Here is an 18880-nt window from a genome sequence, read left to right on the forward strand (position 1 = left end):
GAGGGCCTGGCAGAGCCCTGGGCTGTGGGGAACGGGATGAGCAGGGCAGCTGCCCCTCCAAAACCACGTCAGAGCTGGGATAGGGCTGGCACCTTAAGTCAGGGGAAGGGCGCACTCCATCTTGGGGATCAAAGTCAGGTACCACCCGCCAGCGTGGATCAGTGGTTGAGCATCAGATCTATGAACCAGGAGGTCACAGTTCGATGCCTGGTCAGGGCACATGCCCGAGTTGCGGGCTCAATCCCTGGTGTGGGGCCTGCAGGAGGCAGCCAATCAATGATTCTTTCTCATCATTGATGCTTGTATCTCTCTCTCCCTCTCTATTCCTCTCTGAAACCAATAAAAATATATTATATATATATAAAAGTCGGGTATCACCTGTCTACATTGCCCCAGTGTGACCAGATGAGCAGGGACAGGCCCCATCCTGGGGAGATGAGGCAGCTGGCAGGAGCAGCAGCCAGGGTGCCCTCAGGGTTACCGTAGAACCTCGTGGGCAGTGAGTGGAGCAGGTGGGAGAGGGCAGGTAAGGGGTGTCACCAGTGAGCTTTGGGGAGGGATGTCTGCTCTTCAGAGGTCCTGGGGATCCAGGCTTGCATGCCTTGTGAGGACAGCCCTAGAAAGGCTAATGCCACCGCTCTCCGGGGCTGGGGCTGGTGCTGGACTCCAGTTAGGGCTGAACCGCCCACTGGTGCTCTCACTGGGCGCTGCCAGGGCCAGGCTCCTGGGGGCGAGGAAGGCTGCACCTGCTCTGCCCCGGCTACCCCACCTCTGTGTCCCACCTTTTTAAACATCCTGCTCACCACCCGCAGACCGCTCTCCCCGGCAGGCCATGCCATTTTGTCACTCATCTGCTCAGGAACCAAATCTCTAAGACAGAATCCAAACCTGCCAGCCTAGAATTCAAGGCCTTCCAAATGCGGACCCCTGGTCTCCAAGGCCACCTCATCGCCTGCTACGGGCGCCCTGGTGCCCTCTTCTTGCTAAAACCTCCTCACCATTCCCCAGGGCGCACAGCAGCTGCTTCCGCCTCTCTCATGCTGGGGGGAGCGGAGCAAAGAGCATGGGCTTTGCCCTGACCGGTTTGGCTCAGTGGATAGAGTGTCAGCCTACGGACTGAGGGGTTCCGGGTTCGATTCCGGTCAAGGGCATGTGCCTTGGTTGTGGGCACATCCCCAGTAGGGGGTGTGCAGGAGGCAGCTGATCGATGTTTCTCTCTCATCGATGTTTCTAGCTCTCTATCCCGCTCTCTTCCTCTCTGTAAAAAATCAATAAGATATATATTTTTTTTAAAAAGAGAGCATGGGCTTCGCTTTGGTTACTTCCTGTGTGTCCTCGGGCAAGTCACCCAGTGTTTCTGTGCTCCCAGGTACTTACCCGTGGAAATACACAGGCCCTGCGGGTGTGGCTCGGTGGATGAGCATCGACCTGTGAGCCAGGAAGTCACGGTTGGAGTCCCAGGCAGGTCACATGCCCGGGTTGCAGGCTCAATCCCCAGTTGGGGGCGTGCAGGAGGCAGCTAGTCGATGATTCTCTCTCATCACTGATGTTTCTCTCTCTCCCTCTCCCTTCCTCTCTCTGAAATCAGTAAAAACCTATTTTTAGAAAATATCTTACAGGATGTGGTGAGAATTGGAGTGTTTGTATGCCAAGTGCCAGGCGCATGGTAGGTTGTGCCGCCTGACTCCCAATAGGACAGGAGGAGTGGATAAACGGTGTCGGTCACTCTGTCCCTTTGGGTCCCCGACTCCCGTGCCCACCATCTTCCTTCTGACCAGCGGAGCTCTGCCTCCTCCAGGCCACCCCAGATGCACCCGAACCGCAGCCTGCCCTGCGCACCCGCCCTGGGGGAGAGGGAGGAAAAGCAACATTTGCCGAAGACCCACCTGGCCCCAGGCCCTGCGGGGGCAGGGAGAGCACGGGCCATAGTAGCTCACACTCCTGGAGGCCTCCCTCCGCCGGACCCCATCCCCAGCTCGCCACGGCCACGTGCATTGACCCATGTGTGTGCCTTAGTAACTCCAGTTGCGGATCAGAGTTCCGGAGTGGCTTTCCGCTCCATCCGCCCGGGTTGGTGTGGACGCCCATCCGGTGGCCGCCCGGAGGCTGGTGGGGAGATTTTATGGAGGAGCGATGTCCCTGCAGGATAAAATGCAGGGCCCCTGTGTGTCATTCAGGCGGATCCTGTTGGAGAACATTTTGCGAAAGGACCCACGTCTGCCTTCCCTGGCGCCCCTGGTGCAGCCAGCCCCGCACTCGAGTCAGCCCCTGGGCTTTCCGAAGGCCCTCCGTCCGCCTGGAACCCTCCCCAGCCTGCCTGGGACGGAAGCCTCTGACTAACCCTCCTGCGTTTGGGACCGAGGCCACTGGCCTTTCCCTCCTGTCTCCAGGGGCCTCGTCTACTCACATACAGACCTTCCTGCAAATGTCTGCATTTTCCACAGGCCCCTCCCCTGGGCTGAGAGCCCTGAGGCAGAGGACGGGTCCTGTGGACACTATTTCAGCTGGACAGCAGGGGGCCTTGGAGTTTGGGGGTGGAGGGAGGGAGGGAGGGAGAGAGGGAGGGAGGGAGGGAGGGAGGGAGGGAGGGAGGGAGGGAGGGAGGGAGGGAGGGAGGGAGGAAAAGGATGGGTGGACTGGGCACTGGGCAGAGGGGATGGTGTGACATGTTTCCAGTTGGCTCCTTCTGGGCGGGGCAGCCATGAGGCCCCGGAGGTATAGACACCCCTTGGCAGAGAGCCCAGCACCCCGGGAAACAGCTCTTGAGAACCCACCAGGGCCCCCCTCCAGGCGCCGGGATGTGCCAGTCTTGGGGATCCATCAATCTTCAGGAAATTGCTAAATATGTTTGGCGATTTTTTTTCTTTAACATTTTTCCTGTTCAGGAACTTGTGCTTTCAAATTAATCACATCCACATGCATTTATACTGTCGGTTGAAAGGGGAAAATCTAAATTTTATTACCTCCAGATTTCATCCAAAGCTATTTTACCAGCACCAAAGGGACGCCTACAATCTAGTGCAAGCCGTGGCCCTGCATTTACCTCCAGGACAAGCATGTGGGGGCGGGGGGAGCGGGAGCTGCCGGCAGGACCCGGGTGGGTAGAGTCCTGGCACCTTGAGTCGCCTAATGAGATCTCCCTGTCGCCATCGCTGCTGCTCCCGCCTCAGTGAACAGCGAACGGTCTCACCTCCGTCCCCGCCAGGATCTGCCCGCAGCCCGTGCTCTCGGACGTGGCGGCTCCTTCCACTAACTCCTGTCTTCCCCTTGGCAGGTACCATGACCAGCAGGACGTAACTAGTAACTTTCTGGGTGCCATGTGGCTCATCTCCATCACATTCCTTTCCATTGGTTATGGGGACATGGTGCCCCACACATACTGTGGCAAAGGTGTGTGTCTTCTCACCGGCATCATGGTGAGTACCTGCCTCTGCCCGTCCCCCTTCCCCACCCTCCGAACGAGAGATCTTCTTCGGGGCAAGAGGGGCCTTTCTGTCAGGGAGTGGGGCCGGCTGCTCGCACACAGACCAGCGTGCACCTCTGTGCACACAGAGGCAGATGTGAAATCCGCAATGGTTTCTCTCGCTGGTGTTTCCTTTCCCAAAGTAGGGATAGGTCCTGGTTCCTGACAGTTGATGGTCTCTTCACAGTCCCCTCTTCCATCCCCGCCCCCGAAAATAAACTGCTGGGTGAAGCTGACCATGGGTCTGACCCCCTCTTCCTACCCTCCACCACCGGATGGCCCAGTGTGCTCCCCGCAGTGAGCACCAAGCCTTGCGGCTAATTGTCCTTCCCGCCCCCTGGGCCCCGCAGACCTTGCGTGACATCTGCTAAGCGTAGCTGAGCTCGCGGAGGCAGGGACGGGGACAGCACTGAGAGGCCACACGAGGCGAGGCCGGTATTGGACTGGGCGGCCACCGGGTGGGAGAAGCCCTCGACTTCTCCAGACTTTAGTTTCCACATCTGCCTGTTGGGGCGCTGGGCTCCCCGTGCCAGGTCTCTCCCAGCTCCGGCATCAGCGAGACTGTGACTCCATCCCCATCCCCCTGCGGGTGCCCAGCAGCTGGGCTGCACCCATCGCCCCGCCACCCCCACCCAACACACACCCTTGCCCATCACGGGGGCCCTCGAAGCACCGTGTGTGGGAGGGCCTGGAGGGGGCGTCAGGATCAGAGTCTGAATTCCCACGGTTGTCCTCCCTGGGGACTCCGGGCAGGGCACTCCACCTGCCGGACCCCAGCATTCCCCAGTGCAGAGCGAGGACGGAAGGCCCGCCCTGCCCTCCCCAGGGATGGCGATGCTCTGTGCAAACCTGCTCTGTCAGCATGGGGAGCTGCACAGGCCCGCGGGGTTGGCGGGTCCTCCCGTCCCCCGGCCTCCACCCCACCTTCCCGGGCCAGGGGATGGGGCTCCTCAGCCTTGTTGAGCTTTAGGTCCAGGCCAGGCAGCCACTGCTCTTGAGCCTCCTTCCTAGAATCCTAGACACAGGCTCCAGAGGAGAAAGCACCCGTCAGCCGGGCATCATGGGGGTGCGGTGGGGGGTGAGGGTGGACAGGATGCCTGTGGCTGTCCTAGGCCTCCTGGTGGCTTCCCCCGGGGAGCCTTCCCTGCAGCCCCATTATTCGCCCGGGGAAAGCCTTCCTTCCAGGGCCCCTCAGGTTCCATTCATTCTCCCAGGAGGAAAAACGACCCACCTTCGGCAATGAAAAGGGCTTTCTTTCTGCAGTGGAAAGGGATTAACTCCTCACCAGAGGTGGGGGCCTCCTGGAACTGATCACATGTCAAGGCAGCGGAGCTCAGGAGAGGCCTGGGCAGTGTTCCTGTGAGCAGGAGGGCCCGGGGCTGGCATGTCACCACTGGGCACAGTCCCCTCCCTTTCCCACGGAAATCCAGGCCAGGTGCACACCAGCAGGCAGGCAGGTCTAGCACAGGGTTGGCTAAATCCTGGGTGAGAGTGAGGCCTTGGAACGAACCCCTCCTATTGGTTAGTAGGAGTCTGCCTGGCCCCGCGCCAGCTGTCACCAGGAGACCGGAGAGCGATCTGTTCTCTCAGAAAGGACTGGAGGCCAGCGCCTTCCTGTCTCTGAGCCCCTCCTGGGCTGTGGGCTTCGTGCCTCGGAACCAGGGCGCACGGAGGAGCAAGCAGGCAGGCGGAGGGGTGGGTGGCCCGAGGTGGATGGACCTGCTGGGAGCCTCTGTTATTTTTAAATACCAGCCATTCTCCCTCTCAGCAAGGAGCTGCGCCCCATCCAAGAAGCGGCCCCCTCGTCATTTCCCTGATTCCTTCCCTCTGGCAGGCACCTCCCGGCCTCCACTCTGACACAGCTGAGTGGCAGGCGGACCCTTGGCCCCTCCCAGCCTCTCCTGAGAGGGTGGCCTTCGGCACCCGTGTTCGCTCCAGTTCCGCAGCAGGCCCCTGGAAGGGAGCGTGTGCTCCTGGCGGAGAGAGCTGTGGTCCAAGTGGGAAGAACAAACGGACGAGAAGGCACCGATAGCACCTCCCATATTAAAAGCACAACACAACTTCCATCTTCTCCTTTTGCATGAGCCCTGATGCACCCACCTGTACCTCTCTCTACACAGGAGTTGGGCGGGGCGGGGGGCTTCCTCCATTCATCTCAGGGTTTTCACCCAAATTACAGTCCGTGGCCTCACTCTGGGGTCAGCCACCGTGTGGAACCCCAGGGTCACTTTTCTAACCAATGTGACCTTTCTAGCTGAGTCACTCCTTTCCAGGGCTTCTGGTTGCTGAAAGTCCTCTCGTGCCCCCCCCGCCCCCCTTGCCTCCCAGCACTGTGTGCATCTCAGAATTATTATTGCAAGTGCCTTCAGAAAGGTACGGGCTTCCTGTTTGGTTGCCATGGACACCATGCAGGCCAAGACAAGGCCTGCTTGGGAAGGGGAAGGGAAGATTTGTGTGTGCGGGCTGCAAATAGTCTTAATCATTGTTTTCTCTTGGCGATCCCAGTAACGGGGTAATTATCAACCATTAAGCAGGGTCTATAATTGTCTGAGCAACTTGACGTTGTTGGCACAGGCCTCGGGTGTTTGAAAGACTTCAACTGCTAAAGCAGGTTTACCAGGGTCCGCAGAGGGTTTGACGATGACCGTTACCAGGCAGACGGAGAGCTCTCCCTGCTTCGTCTCCGGGCTGGGGAATCACAGCTCCCCTTACCGAGAGGCCTGCAGGCACCTGGGGAACCTTTGGGGCCCCCAAGACTGCTCGGCAGGAGCCCTGTGTCCGTGGAGCCATTTTCTAAAACCGGACTCGCCCTGTGGGCCTTTCCTACATTCCGGACAAAGAGACCAAAGCTTCCAGGATGTCCCCCGGGCACCCTGAGCTTCCCCCGGGGCGGCATGAGGGATGCTCCTTTGAACTGCAAAGGAAAGCGGTGATGAAGCACAAGGTAGAACAAATTGAGTCATTTGGGGAGGAGGGAAGAGAGGGCTCAGCGAGACATCTGCTTAATGTCAGTTTTAGAAGAATGAGCCTCTCCCCTAAAACACCTTGGTTTCAAACCAATTGATGTTATTTTAGTTGTTACATGGAATCTGTGGCAGAAATAGAATCCAACCGCACATCCTCCAGGCTTCCCTCCTCCATTTGTCACTTTCATTTATGTCTTCTTTTCTTTTCTGCTCCTTAAGTGAAGAACACCTCATACTTTCCCCCTGGGGAGACTCGTCTTTCCAGAGTCTAAGGTTTTCCAGCTGGAAAATGTGTCTTGGAAACAAGAAGTGGGAGGAGCCGTGTAGAGGAGCCTGGGTCTCTGATTTGGGTCCAAATCCATAGATGAGTTAGGCCTGTTCATCCCCTGCCAGCCTCTCTCTCTCTCTCTCTCTCTCTCTCTCTCTCTCTCTCTCTCTCTCCACTCACTCACTCCTGTGCTCCTGCTCATCATGTACCCTGGACAGTATGACCTCATTAGAGGTGGACCCTACCTCCTCCTCCCACCCTCCCGTGGAAATAGGAGTTAGAGAAGGCCCAGGGAATCCAGCTGGTGTCAACTGTGATTCAGGGCTTGGCACATCTGAAGGCAACAGTCTGAGTCATGGACTATCTCCACAGTCTGACCCCATGGAAGTCAGCCCAGCAGCTGCTGGCCCTTTTCTGTCTGCCCCCGTCCATCCTCTCCTCGCACGCCCCCCTCTGTCCGCCAGCCATTTCTGAGATTCCACGCTAGGACAGCGTGCACTGTCACACCCCCAAATCAGCCCAAGTCCTTGGCAATTTCTCTCTTAATACCAACCCACATCGCTGCCGCATCCCACAAGGATTCCCAGACTGCCACTGCGGGAACATCAGACTGATAAGCTGTGAGTAAAAAGGCTCATGAGCCCCCAAAGGAACATAAGTGATCATTATACCACTTAGAGTGAGCACAACAGCAGGGAGGGGGTCCCCCAACACTGGCTTTATTTCCTCTGAAGAGCCAGAGTTGACCATTAACTTTGACTGAAGCCTTCGGCTCCTTGTTCTTCTGGCCTTCCTTTCTCAGTCCCACCAGCCCATCCTTTTTTCTTTTTTCTTTTTTTTTAATATATTTTATTGATTTTCTACCGAGAGGAAGGGAGAGAGATAGAGAGCTAGAAACATCGATGAGAGAGAAACATTGATCAGCTGCCTCCTGCACACCCCCCACTGGGGATGTGCCCCCAACCCAGGTACATGCCCTTGACCGGAATCGAACCTGGGACCCTTCAGTCCGCAGGCCGACGCCCCATCCACTGAGCCAAACCGGTTTCGGCCCATCCTTTTTTCTGATGCCTCTGCTTGTCCTTTCCTCTTTCCCTGTTCTGTCCCCTGCTGTTCAGGATGGAGCACAACTTCTTCCCCATCGCAGTCTCCACTCCAGCTCTCTCTCTCCGCATCCCCTCTTTCCTTCACTTCCCCTTCCCTTCTTCTTCTTCTTCTTCTTCTTCTTCTTCTTCTTCTCTCTCTCTCTCTCTCTCTCTCTCTCTCTCTCTCTCTCTCTCTCTCTCCCTCTCTCCAATGTGGATTTCAGCACACTGCCCACCACCTTCTGACGGCTGCAGAGGTCTGGCCCCACCTTTACAAGGCTGCTTCTTAATGGAAAGGACCAAGTTAGGCTTCCTTATTGGCTACTTCCTTAATTACATCCAGAGGATGGATTTTCTAAAAGAAAAATAAAGCTGGGAATAGCCCACTGCTCTCTATTCAAGTTAGAATTAGGGGTTAAGAGCCCAGCATCCTCCAGAGAGATATCTATAAGGGAGTCTTGACATTTTTAAACAGAAAGAAACGGGGAAATATCATCTAGTCCACCCTCCTGCCTCCATGCAGGAATGCATCTTAATCATATACGATGGATGTTTCCTTGGTGGAAACACTCTAGCTCAGTGATGGCAAACCTATGACACGCGTATCAGAGGTGACACGCGAACTCATTTTTTCGGTTGATTTTTCTTTGTTAAATGGCATTTAAACATATAAAATAAATATCAAAAATATAAATCTTTGTTTTACTATGGTTGCAAATATCAAAAAATTTCTATATGTGACACGGCACCAGAGTTACGTTAGGGTTTTTCAAAATGCTGACACGCCAAGCTCAAAAGGTTCGCCATCGCTGCCCTAGCTTCTCATTAGAAGCCCCCTGCACTCAAGCTGCCGCACTGCGGGCTGTGGCAGGACCACGGAGCACTCCGTCCTGACCCTGGACATTCGGGAGAGATTGGATGAAATTCCCTAAGTGGCACGGTGAGCAGGGCAACTCCTTCAGGCTTGCTCTGCCCCCGGCTCTCGGGGCTGATTTAAATCGAGTTTTGCCTGGGCCCAGGGAGAGGAGAGAGGACGGAGCCTGGGAGAGCCCTCTCCATCTGATGCTCCGTTTTCACCACCATGATATATCCCCCTTTTTTGGACCTTCAGCCCAAAGTACCTTTGGAACTCCATGTAAAGGAGAGTGATTATACTTGATCTGGTTGAACGGAATGGAGCACACCTGTGCCCCCTAGGACAGCTTCTTTTAAGCTAGTGTGTGTGTGTGTGTGTGTGTGTGTGTGTGTGTGTGTGTGTGCCTGGCTAACTTGATTACAGCCACACACCAGGCTGCCCCAACTGCCCATACATATCCTTTGAAAACTGGGCCCAGAGTCTCTTCTAAGTTACAGATGCCAAGGCAACACGGCCGTCCCTGAACAAGAGAGGAAATTGAGGTCAGAAAAGAAAGGCTCCGTTTGTTGTGCTATAAATGGGTGGCCAAGGGGTGGCTGACCAAATGACCAAATGTACCGAGAGCCATGAGATTGTTTTCGTGGGAACCTTGTGAAAAGCTAGGGGGGAGCTTTGCCAACTTCAGCCCTGCCAAAACCTTACACTCGCCTTTGCCAACCTGTCGAGAAGGGAAGAGAGATTGCAGAGGAGACAGTAGGCACTGCTCTACCCGGATCCGCTCCTCCCGACTCGGGTCCAGATAATGTACCTTTGAGAACATTCTTCACCATTTCTCACACATTCTGTGAGACCTGATGAGCCAGAACTGTCACTGGTTGAGTCCTTCAGTCCTTGAACCTCAACTGCTAAGCTGGGCTCTGTGGCAACTCTATTGTTGCAGCCGAGGATTAGACTGTGGGCTTTGCTGAGCGTGTCATCTCCTTCCATGCGTGGAGGTCAGGCAGGGCCAGGCCGGTGTGCAGGACGAGGGTGACGGCTGCAGGGGACGGGTGAGCTCAGACAGTCAAGCATGCGCTCAGGGGAGTAGGAGAGAGCATGAGTCCAGGGGAACCTGCTTTTTTGCTCACCCTCCCCTATACCCCCTGCAATGGACCTACCTGGGCAGAATAGGAAAGCTGCTCTGCGAAATACTGAGGCCCCTGCGAGTTCCCTTAAAATCCTGGTCGGAGGCAAGATTGTCATCCTCTTTAAAAATCTCTGAGAAAGAATCACTTCCTTGTGCTGAGTCAGAGCCTAGACCTTCGGGTAAAAAGCCCCAACTGAGGACCAACAGCGTGGAGAGAACAGGCTCGGGCCAGCCAGTGCTCCCCCGGGAGGCGATCTGGGGGGAACGCGTTCCCTCTTTATTAGATTATTTACAGGAAAACTCTGCCCGCAGCAGCCATGCTCCCTCCAGCGTGTGTGTGGCCTCTCCTCCGGGCCCCCTGGTCTGGAAGCGGCAGTGGGATTGGGACACGCATGAGGGAGCGGGGCCTGCACGTGCCAGCCCCGCCGGGTCCCCCGCACAGCCTGGCAGGTGGCCGGACGGCTGCATGTTCCGCCCCCCAGAGCTTCAGCCCCCTTGGGAGTCCTGCTTCATGGGGAACTAGCCAGTTCCATGAAGACTCAGGCTCGGCAGCTAAGCCAAGGGCGATGCAGACCTTCTCGCGGGGCAGGAAGCAGGGCCCGGGCAGGTGAGGTGGCTCTGACCGGCCAGAGGGCTCAGGGCCCCGCTCCACTCCCGGAACCCCACAGTGGCCCCGGGGGCACCCTGAGCCTCCCGCCTGACCCTTGCCTCTTAATGATGTTGCTCTCTCCCCGGTCCCCTTGCTGTCCCCCCACAGGGTGCGGGCTGCACCGCCCTGGTGGTGGCCGTGGTGGCCCGAAAGCTGGAGCTCACCAAAGCGGAGAAGCACGTGCACAACTTCATGATGGACACGCAGCTCACCAAGCGGGTAAGACGCCGCTGCTCGCGCCTTCACGGGGCGCGGGGGGCTTCAGACCCGCGTGGAAGCCGATCGGAAGGGCAGCAGTCAGTCACGCGGTGTAGACGGGGGCGACTCCTTGCAGGGGAGGCTGGAGGGAGCCCCAGGCCCCTGCGAACAGCCTCCACAAAAGGGGCGAGTCTTGTGTTAAATGGCTGCGCACGCCCCGGCAGCCAAAGCGCTTTCCCGATAGTTAAATCCGAAGCACACGGGGTGCAGCCCGCTCCCTTGCCTCGTGGTAATTGAATAAATCACCCAGCGTGAGGCAGCGGTTGTGTTTATGCTCAAATATTTTCATGAGCCTCATTAGGAAGGGCAGTCGAGAGTCTTAAACACGCAATGGGAACTGTGTCTAAATCCAATCCTTTCAAAAATGTCATTAAAGAGGATCGTCGCTGTAGAGCTCCCGTTCCCAGACAATGTCAGTATCCGGCTCTCCCCCTTTGGGTTGTAACTGGCTGCCGCCTCTCACTTGTACCCGGTGCGAATGGTTCGGAAGGATGAACACTGGAAATGTGCAGGACGGGGGAGCGCGCTGGGCCTGACACCCCACGGCACTGTCAGAGAAGAAAAGGCCCCTCGGAAGAGACGGCAGCAGGCAGGCGGGAGCCGTGCGTGTCACGACAGCGCCGATGGGACACTCTGTAGAGCTGCAGGCGGAACGAAGGAGTCCCTGCACAATCTCCTCTTTCTGAGATGAGCGAGAATCCAAACCCTGTGTGGGGCCTTGGCCGCCATAGCAAGGGCTTCTCATTTAGGACCGAAGTGGGTTAGAAGGCCCAACCGAATTTTGATTTTTTTAAAAAATAATAATTTTATTAATTTCAGAAAGGAAGGAAGAGGGAGATAGAAACATCAATGATGAGAGAGAAGCATTGATCGGCTGCCTCCTGCAGGCCTCACACTGGGCATCAGGCCTGTAACCCGGGCATGGGCCCTGACCGGGAATTGAACTGCATGACCTCCTGGTTCCTAGGTTGACCCTCAACCCCTGAGCCACGCCAGCCAGGCTGATTTGGGTTTTTGAAAGCTAGAGAAAAATGTCAGTGACCAACGCTGCAGCCCAGTAAAGATGTGTTAGAAACAGAGACCAAGGCGGGAGGGGAGAACAGAGAGAGAGGAGGATGGCCGAGGACGAGCCAGCTCCCGGGGAAGGCAGGGGAGGGTGCGCTCTTGCCAAGGCCACTCCGGTTCTCGGCAGAATTATTTATGGTGCATGATTGTTTGGTTTTTGATTACATGTATCGGGTTCTCTAAGAGCCTCCACAGTTGTTAAAAGGAGCAGGTACAGGCACATATTCTGATGTTGGTGACATGCAGATGGTTGTGCGCAGGGCCTTGGACGATGATGTTTGTTATAATGTTGGTGTAATGTCATAGGGACTTCATTCTTGTTGGTGCTAAGGTAACATCGATTTTGGTGTTGTTGTTTTTTTAATATATTTTATTGATTTTCAGAGAAGAAGGGAGAGAGAGAAACGTCAATGATGAGAGAGAATCATTGATAGGCTGCCTCCTGCACGCCCCCTACTGGGGATGGAGCCCGCAACCCAGGCATGTGCCCTGACCAGGAGTCACACCGTGTCCTCCTGGTTCATAGTTCAATGCTCAGCCACGGAGCCACGCCGGCCAAGCACAGTAATTTTGTTACACATCATTTTGTCGCATTTCTAAGAACCTGTCGACAACGTTAAGTGAGGATTTACTGCATATGGTACATGGTGGGCCTGCGCTGTCCATTGTACAAAAGAAAACGTAATTCATAACATCAAGATGGCAGGATTGTACCCAGGGGTGGGCCCTTCGGGTTTCACCCACAACCCTGGGACCCGGCTCCTCTAGTTGAGTCCCGTGACTGTAACGCAAGCAGAAGCTATGCCTGGCACCGAGCAAGTCACAGAGGAGCTCGGAGCACCGCTGTGCAAGTACACTTGCATCTATTTCCCTGAAACAATTACGTGCAGGAGTGACTGCCAACGAGTTTGGCCTCTAAAACCTCCTCTGAAGCTGAGACATGGACAGTCTCTCTGCTCTGGTTTGCTTCCTGCAACCAAGGGGATGCTCTGTGTTTCATGTCATTCCTTCGTCTTCCATTTTTCACTCCGTCTATCAGACTCCAGAGGAAAATAAAGCTGAGGAAAGCCAGCTCCCTCCCCTGACAGGAAAGTAAACAATTTTCCTGCAGCACAATTGCCAAGGAGATGAGATTGTGGTGGCTCATGTCAATCTTTCAGAAACAATTCTCTACCATCCTCCTCAAGTCAGTCCACTTTCTCCTGGAAAAGTAGGCCTGAGAATCAAATCAGCAAATATTTATTGCTCATTCGTGAGTGCAAGGCACCGCTGTAATCGCATAACATCTCACTTCGCTCAAAACTCTCCATCTGTTGAGATGTCCCTTTCATGTCAAGTATCTTTCCCCAGAGAGCCAAACAACACAGAAGCCATGGTTCTGACAGGGAGGTATTCCCAAAGCTGGAGGGACTGGGACTCACAAAGGTTATGGGACAACCTTGAGTGCGGACACCGGCTGCAAGCTTGGCCTGCTCAGGGAGGCCCACCTCCCTCTCCCTGGGGTCGCCCCGTCTGTCCTCTGTCCCCTCCAAAAGGCCCAGCGTGTCCAGCCGGAGTGGCTCCTGGGTCAAAGCGATGCTAGGCTCAGTCTATTCAGAGAAATGATCTCAGAGAAACACCCAGTTGTGGGAGGAACCAGCTCTGACTCTCAGGAGGGGACAATTCAATTTTGCAGTTAAAAGCAACCTCTTACCTCTTACAAGTGCGTGCAACCTTCATTCCTCAAACACCTAAGCAAAAACAAAAAGAGAACTGTAACCTATTAATCACAAAAACACTCGTTCCAGTGTTTGATCGCCCTGCCTTGGCCCGTTGAGTCACACGATTTTTACGTGTTTATTGGTGGGCAGCAAGAACTCGGTTTCTGGTTCTCGCGCATCCCACGGCTCCTCTTCTCCCGCTGGTATAACTTGTCACCCTGACTCGGCACCCTGTCTGTGTCTATGCCCTCGGGCCTTCTCGCACTGACTTTGCAGGTTACCGCCGTTGTTGTTCTGTAACTCTAATGTATTGCTCACCGCTAGGCCGTTCGATAACATGTATGTCAATGACACACAGAGAGACTGCAAAAAAGACGCCAGCTCCCCATCTTTCCTCCCACTCGATGCTCCAGGTCCCCATCTCTCTGTTATGTAACTAAACACATCCACCACAGGGTCACCTGCTGGACGCCACACTTTGTGTTCTGGGGGGACTGATCCCTGCCCTCATCCTTCCTGCCTGCCCTCACAGAGCACCTCTCCTTTCTAAAGGCAAGATACGCTGCCCACGTGTGCCACCGCCTGAGGATTGTGTCTCTTTATCCTTGCCACAAGGGGTTCTCGCTCCAAATACTTCACCCAAGTTCCTTTCCCCCATGAAGCCATACCCACATCTTCCCTAATTAGTTCCTTCTCCTGACTTCCCTGGTCAGCTAATGACGTCACTGTTCCCCACGCCTGAAAAACTAGTACCATCTGGACCCACAGGGCTGCGAGCAGTTTCTGAGCCTGAGTTGACCTTGCCATGGCCACGGCTGCTTATGCCCGCCGCCCTCTCCATGCCCTCTGCCCCGCCGTGCCTAAAGCCACCATCACCTCGGTCTTGCACCATCACCGCTCTAACCCAGTCATCCCCCCCGTGGGTCTCCTTAGCCTCTAAGACTTAGCTCTGAACACATTAGCACCTGCTCAGAAACCTTCAGTAATCCCTGTATACCTACTGAACAGTGCGAAAGAAAACTTCTAATTCTGGGCATATGTCAAAGTGTTATCACAATCCTGCTGGGAAAAGCAGATTTTTTTTTTTTTCTCAGCAGACTGATTCAAAGATTTACTCATGGTCAGGTCTTTTATAGGAAAAGACAAGTCGTCAGTGTTGTACCCGGTACAGAAAGTCTGGTGAAGGGACACTGGATTGGTGGCTGACAGCTGGTTGGTCCCAAGAGTGGGTTCCCATAACAGGCTTAATCTCTTTAAAAGGTATCAGAGAGTCGATGGAGCGGCTGTCGGGAATGCTAATTCTCCCCAGAAGGGGCCTGTAAGTTCTATTACCCACAAGGGCTCTGCCCAGACAAGGGTGGCACAGTAGACATAGAAACGGTGTTTGAGCTGGGAGCATCCTTAGGAATGTGGCTCTCCGGCCCAGTGAGGGCCAGGGTGGCCTGGCCCTCACACCTAGCCGGGTCCTAGCGGGGCTGCAGTTTGTCCTCAGGCCTGCGGGCAGCTCTCCAGCCATCACCCAGTGGATTTCCCAGAGCAGTCAGTTCCCTGGAACTCAGCCTGGTGGTTAGGGTTCCGGGGCTGCTGGAGAGAAAAGCCGGGTTACCTCCAGACTCACTGAGCGTCACGTGAATAGCATTATAGAAATCGCCACCATTCATTACCGTGCTGCTATGGGGAAGAGCTTCAGACTCCAGCTTTGAACCTCGGAAATACAGCTCTTCTCGCTCCTGCCCCCATCTCCTGGGCCGCTTCCAGGTGAGATGGACAGGGAGGCCTGAGAAGGGATGGGGAAGGAAGGAGAGAGGGAAGAGTAAGGAGGTGAAAGAGGTGGCAGCTGCAGGAAGTCAGGGTGGCTGAGGGGGGAGGGGGAGGGGTTGGCAGAGGGGGAAGAGGGGCGGGCCTTGCTCCCCAGCCAAGTGTCCAATGGAGCTGGCTCTAGGTTCTCAGACTGTGATGTTCATCTAAATGCGACTTGAGTACTTATTAAAGTTAAGGCACACTCACCTCGCAGGCTGATCTTCCCACCGCCCTTCCTCTTCTCCAGCCTCCCGCCCCGCCCCCCATGCTAAAGATGTCCCCCAGGGGGGCACCCAGGTCTGCCTGTGGCTTCTGGAAACATGGGGAGTCCAACAAGGTGCCTCTCTCGTCCCTGTCTCGTGTTCCTTCTGCAGACTGCAGTCCCTCAGTAATAACTACCAAGTGGCAGGTTACCCTGGCAGGGAGGCGGCCCGAGCCAGCCCTGGACTTGGATGATATGGCCAAGAGCTCAAGGGACAGAATTCTGTGTTCTGTTCAATGTTCTCTCTTGTTAGGAGGCAGTGAGGAAAAAGAAGCTGACCTTCACCTGGGGGGAGCGGGTATTCATGAAGCTACATTGAAGAGCACTGTGGCCAGGCTCCGTGCTACGCGTTGGGAGTGCATTCTCATTGAATCAACACTCCAGCCCCATTTTTCAGATCTGTCGCACTTGCATCCTCTCGAGATAGCTCGCCGCCGTCTTTTTCTCTGATGAGATATGACAAACTGCATGCTGTCTCCACAAGATTACAAACCCCACGGGGGCCTGGATGTTATCGGGCTGTGCATCTTGGTCTTCTCACCTCCTAGGACAGTGTCTTGGCGAAGGTTTTTTGAAGGAAGGAATGAGAAAATTGAGTCTCAGGGAGATTTAGTAACAGGTCCAAGGAGGAGACAATAATTGCATCCACTTGTGCGGTTTTTCTGAGAGCTAATAGAACACTGCGAACACAAAGTGTTTCGCAAGCACAGAGCCCGGCATACAGTAAGTGCTCAGTAAATGTCAGCTGTCACTATTCCTTGCAAGATCTTCTTTGGATGACTTCCTTGCTCAACCCCATTAGTCTGAAAGCCCTTCCTAGAGTATGCAGGTCAGTGAGCCCATCTGGCGTTCATCAGAATGAAAGCATACATTTTTTGGGTGGAGAACATATGCAGAGAAAACGATCAGCTTGTAGGCTTTGGATTCAGGGAACAGAACAGCCAGCCTTCCACGCACAAAGGCCCTCTTCTCACCATTCCTGACCCCATCTGGTCATGGCCGATCTTGCTCAGGGTCTCCCAGTGCCCTGACCCATCTCTTCCCCAGGAGCACCTCTGACCCTGGTGCCCCCATCTACCAGGAGAGCTCAGAGGGCACCCAAGCCCCATCAGGGACTCAGCGAACCTCAAGAAAGGCACACGACCTCAGCTGCTCCCCATCCTAACGCTACTCATCTGCCAGGTGAATTGAAGGGAGACCCTGGTCACCGTAGCAGTTACTGTCGACCTGGGACAGCGCAGAGCAGTTAAAAGCCTATTTCTTTTCCTCTCACAGATATTGATCTACTTAACATTGTGCCAGGCTGTTTGCTGGCAATTAATTTCAGAGCCAGCACCGACGCTGGCCTTTAGCATCAGTTCCCCGGATACACAGGGGCCTCCTGTTCAGACCCATAAAGATGATGCGACTGCTTCTCTCAGCCGCCCTGGCTGCGCTGTGATTTCAGTTCCTCGCATTTGGGCTGAAGTTAAGTGTAGGACACGGACTCCCTGCTCTGTCATATTGCTAAGTGGAGGCCAAGATGATTAAAAAATCTTCTAATGTCCTTTCCAATTCCTTGGTCCTGGAAAACAGGAAATAATTTTGTTTGTGTAGAGATAAAATCTAGGCAGGTCTTTCTTCAGACCACATGAAAACCTTCTGCTCTTCTTGGACCTGGCCCTTGTTTTGACTTTGCCATTAGCTAGCTGTGTGATTCTGGCCCTCAATGCCTATCTCTGAAGCTGTTTCCTTTTATTTTTTTTAATATGTTTTTGATTTTTTTTTTTTTTTTTTTTTAGAGAGAGAGCGAGAGAGAGAGGAAGGGAGAAGGGGATAGAACATTAACGTTGAGAGAATCATTGATCAACTGCCTCCTGCACACCTCAAACCCTTAACCCTTACATGTGCCCTGACCAGGAATCGATCTGGTGACCTCTTGGTTCCTGAGTCAACACTCAACTGCTGAGCCACACCCACTGGGCTGAAGTGGTTTCCTTTTAAATAGGGGTTTGGGCTAGAGATGATAATAACCAATATCAGTTTGTGTATGTAACACAAATCCATTTGGACTCAATTTGCCACTTAGAACTTCCTGGTCTCGGTCTGTGTCTCAGTTTCCTCATCTGTAAAATGGGGATAATATTAGTACCTGCCTGATGGGGTGGTTGTGAAGATTAACTGAGTCCACGCACATGAAGTACTCAGACCTGTGCCTGCTGACGTATAGCCTCAGACGATCAGCTCCACCGTTGCCTCCTCTGGGCCTCCTATCAACCTTAAAGAAAAGACTTCTTTTTCCCATCTTATAGGTAATTAAGCATTTACTCCTCAACTGCTTCCTAACTGCTGGAACCAGAATCCACCTGCAGGCTTTTCAAATGCAAATGTTTGTTCCACGTGGACACAGAGATGACTGTCAGAGGCCCATCGCCACTTTATGCCTTAACTCCATGGGACGAGGAGCCGTGGAGGGAGGGCTCTGCTGGTCTCCTAAAGGCCAGGGCAGGGTTTCCTGCTATTTTCTTGTGAGGCTCTCCTTGGAGGCTAAGCACCCAGGGAAACTGAGGGGATCACGTGTCAAATGGCCCCCTTCCTACAGAAGACTGCTCTATGCAGAGAGAAGGGGTTCCCTTCTGTGCGGCCTGGACAGAACCCCAGAGACACCCCCCCCCCCCTCACCTGGAGGCTCACTTTCCAGCTCATACTCACCATGACCTGCTTCCTTCCAAGCAAGAAATTACCCAAGTTGGGCAATTAAGTCATTAAAACTGTTGTCACAGTGGATTTTTACTGAACGGAAAAAAGCACTATTTATGTCACTTAGACATTTCTGAGAAGACTTAGCTGTTCTTTTAAGAACATCACTTCTGGGCCGATGAAAAATGTAATCCAGCCTGAGTCATAAATTTTGAAAACACATACAAAAGTTTTCAGCCTGCAAAACAATGTTCCCCCGGCCTCCCCACATGTCCCAGGATTTTAACAACGTCCCATCTGTTGATGTCAGTCTGCAGCAGCGAGCCTGGACTCACCAGTTTTATTAAAATCTTTTCTGGCTGGTGACCTGATTTCTCCTGGGCCGACCTACTCATTCCAGGCCCCGGGCTGGGGGCCTGGGCCAGCGTGCGTGGCTGTCAGACCGGGGAATGGTTAACCAAAAAGCCGTTGTGCGTGTGCTTAATAAGAGACGTTTCTGCTGGCTCGTGTTGCTAATTGCTGCGGACGTCTGTGTTTGGACTACAGCTTTGTCCCCAGCCATCTGCATGTCGTTCACATGTCTCCGCTCAGTCTCGGGCCGGGTGACATCCGTGCTTTCCATGTCAGTCGGTGACAGCGTCGTATGTTGAAACCTGTGATCGCAGCGCACAGTGAGGGAGCCAGGGGAGGGGGAGGGGCAGCT

At 54.4% G+C, this 18880-nt stretch overlaps 1 protein-coding gene across 3 annotated transcripts in view; it reads left to right on the plus strand.

Annotated features, from left to right (window-relative positions):
- KCNN3 (potassium calcium-activated channel subfamily N member 3) overlaps window positions 1-18880 on the plus strand; it is a 142896-nt gene that overhangs the window by 112959 nt on the left and 11057 nt on the right. For all 3 annotated transcript variants that reach the window (XM_036344163.1, XM_036344164.1, XM_036344165.1), the window contains exons 4-5: window positions 3275-3416; window positions 10522-10632. In XM_036344163.1, coding sequence (XP_036200056.1) covers window positions 3275-3416; window positions 10522-10632 — 253 coding nt within the window. The remainder of the gene's footprint in view (window positions 1-3274; window positions 3417-10521; window positions 10633-18880) is intronic.

Source organism: Myotis myotis, unplaced genomic scaffold (genome assembly GCF_014108235.1).
Source record: "Myotis myotis isolate mMyoMyo1 unplaced genomic scaffold, mMyoMyo1.p scaffold_m19_p_18, whole genome shotgun sequence".
Lineage (NCBI taxonomy): Eukaryota > Metazoa > Chordata > Mammalia > Chiroptera > Vespertilionidae > Myotis > Myotis myotis.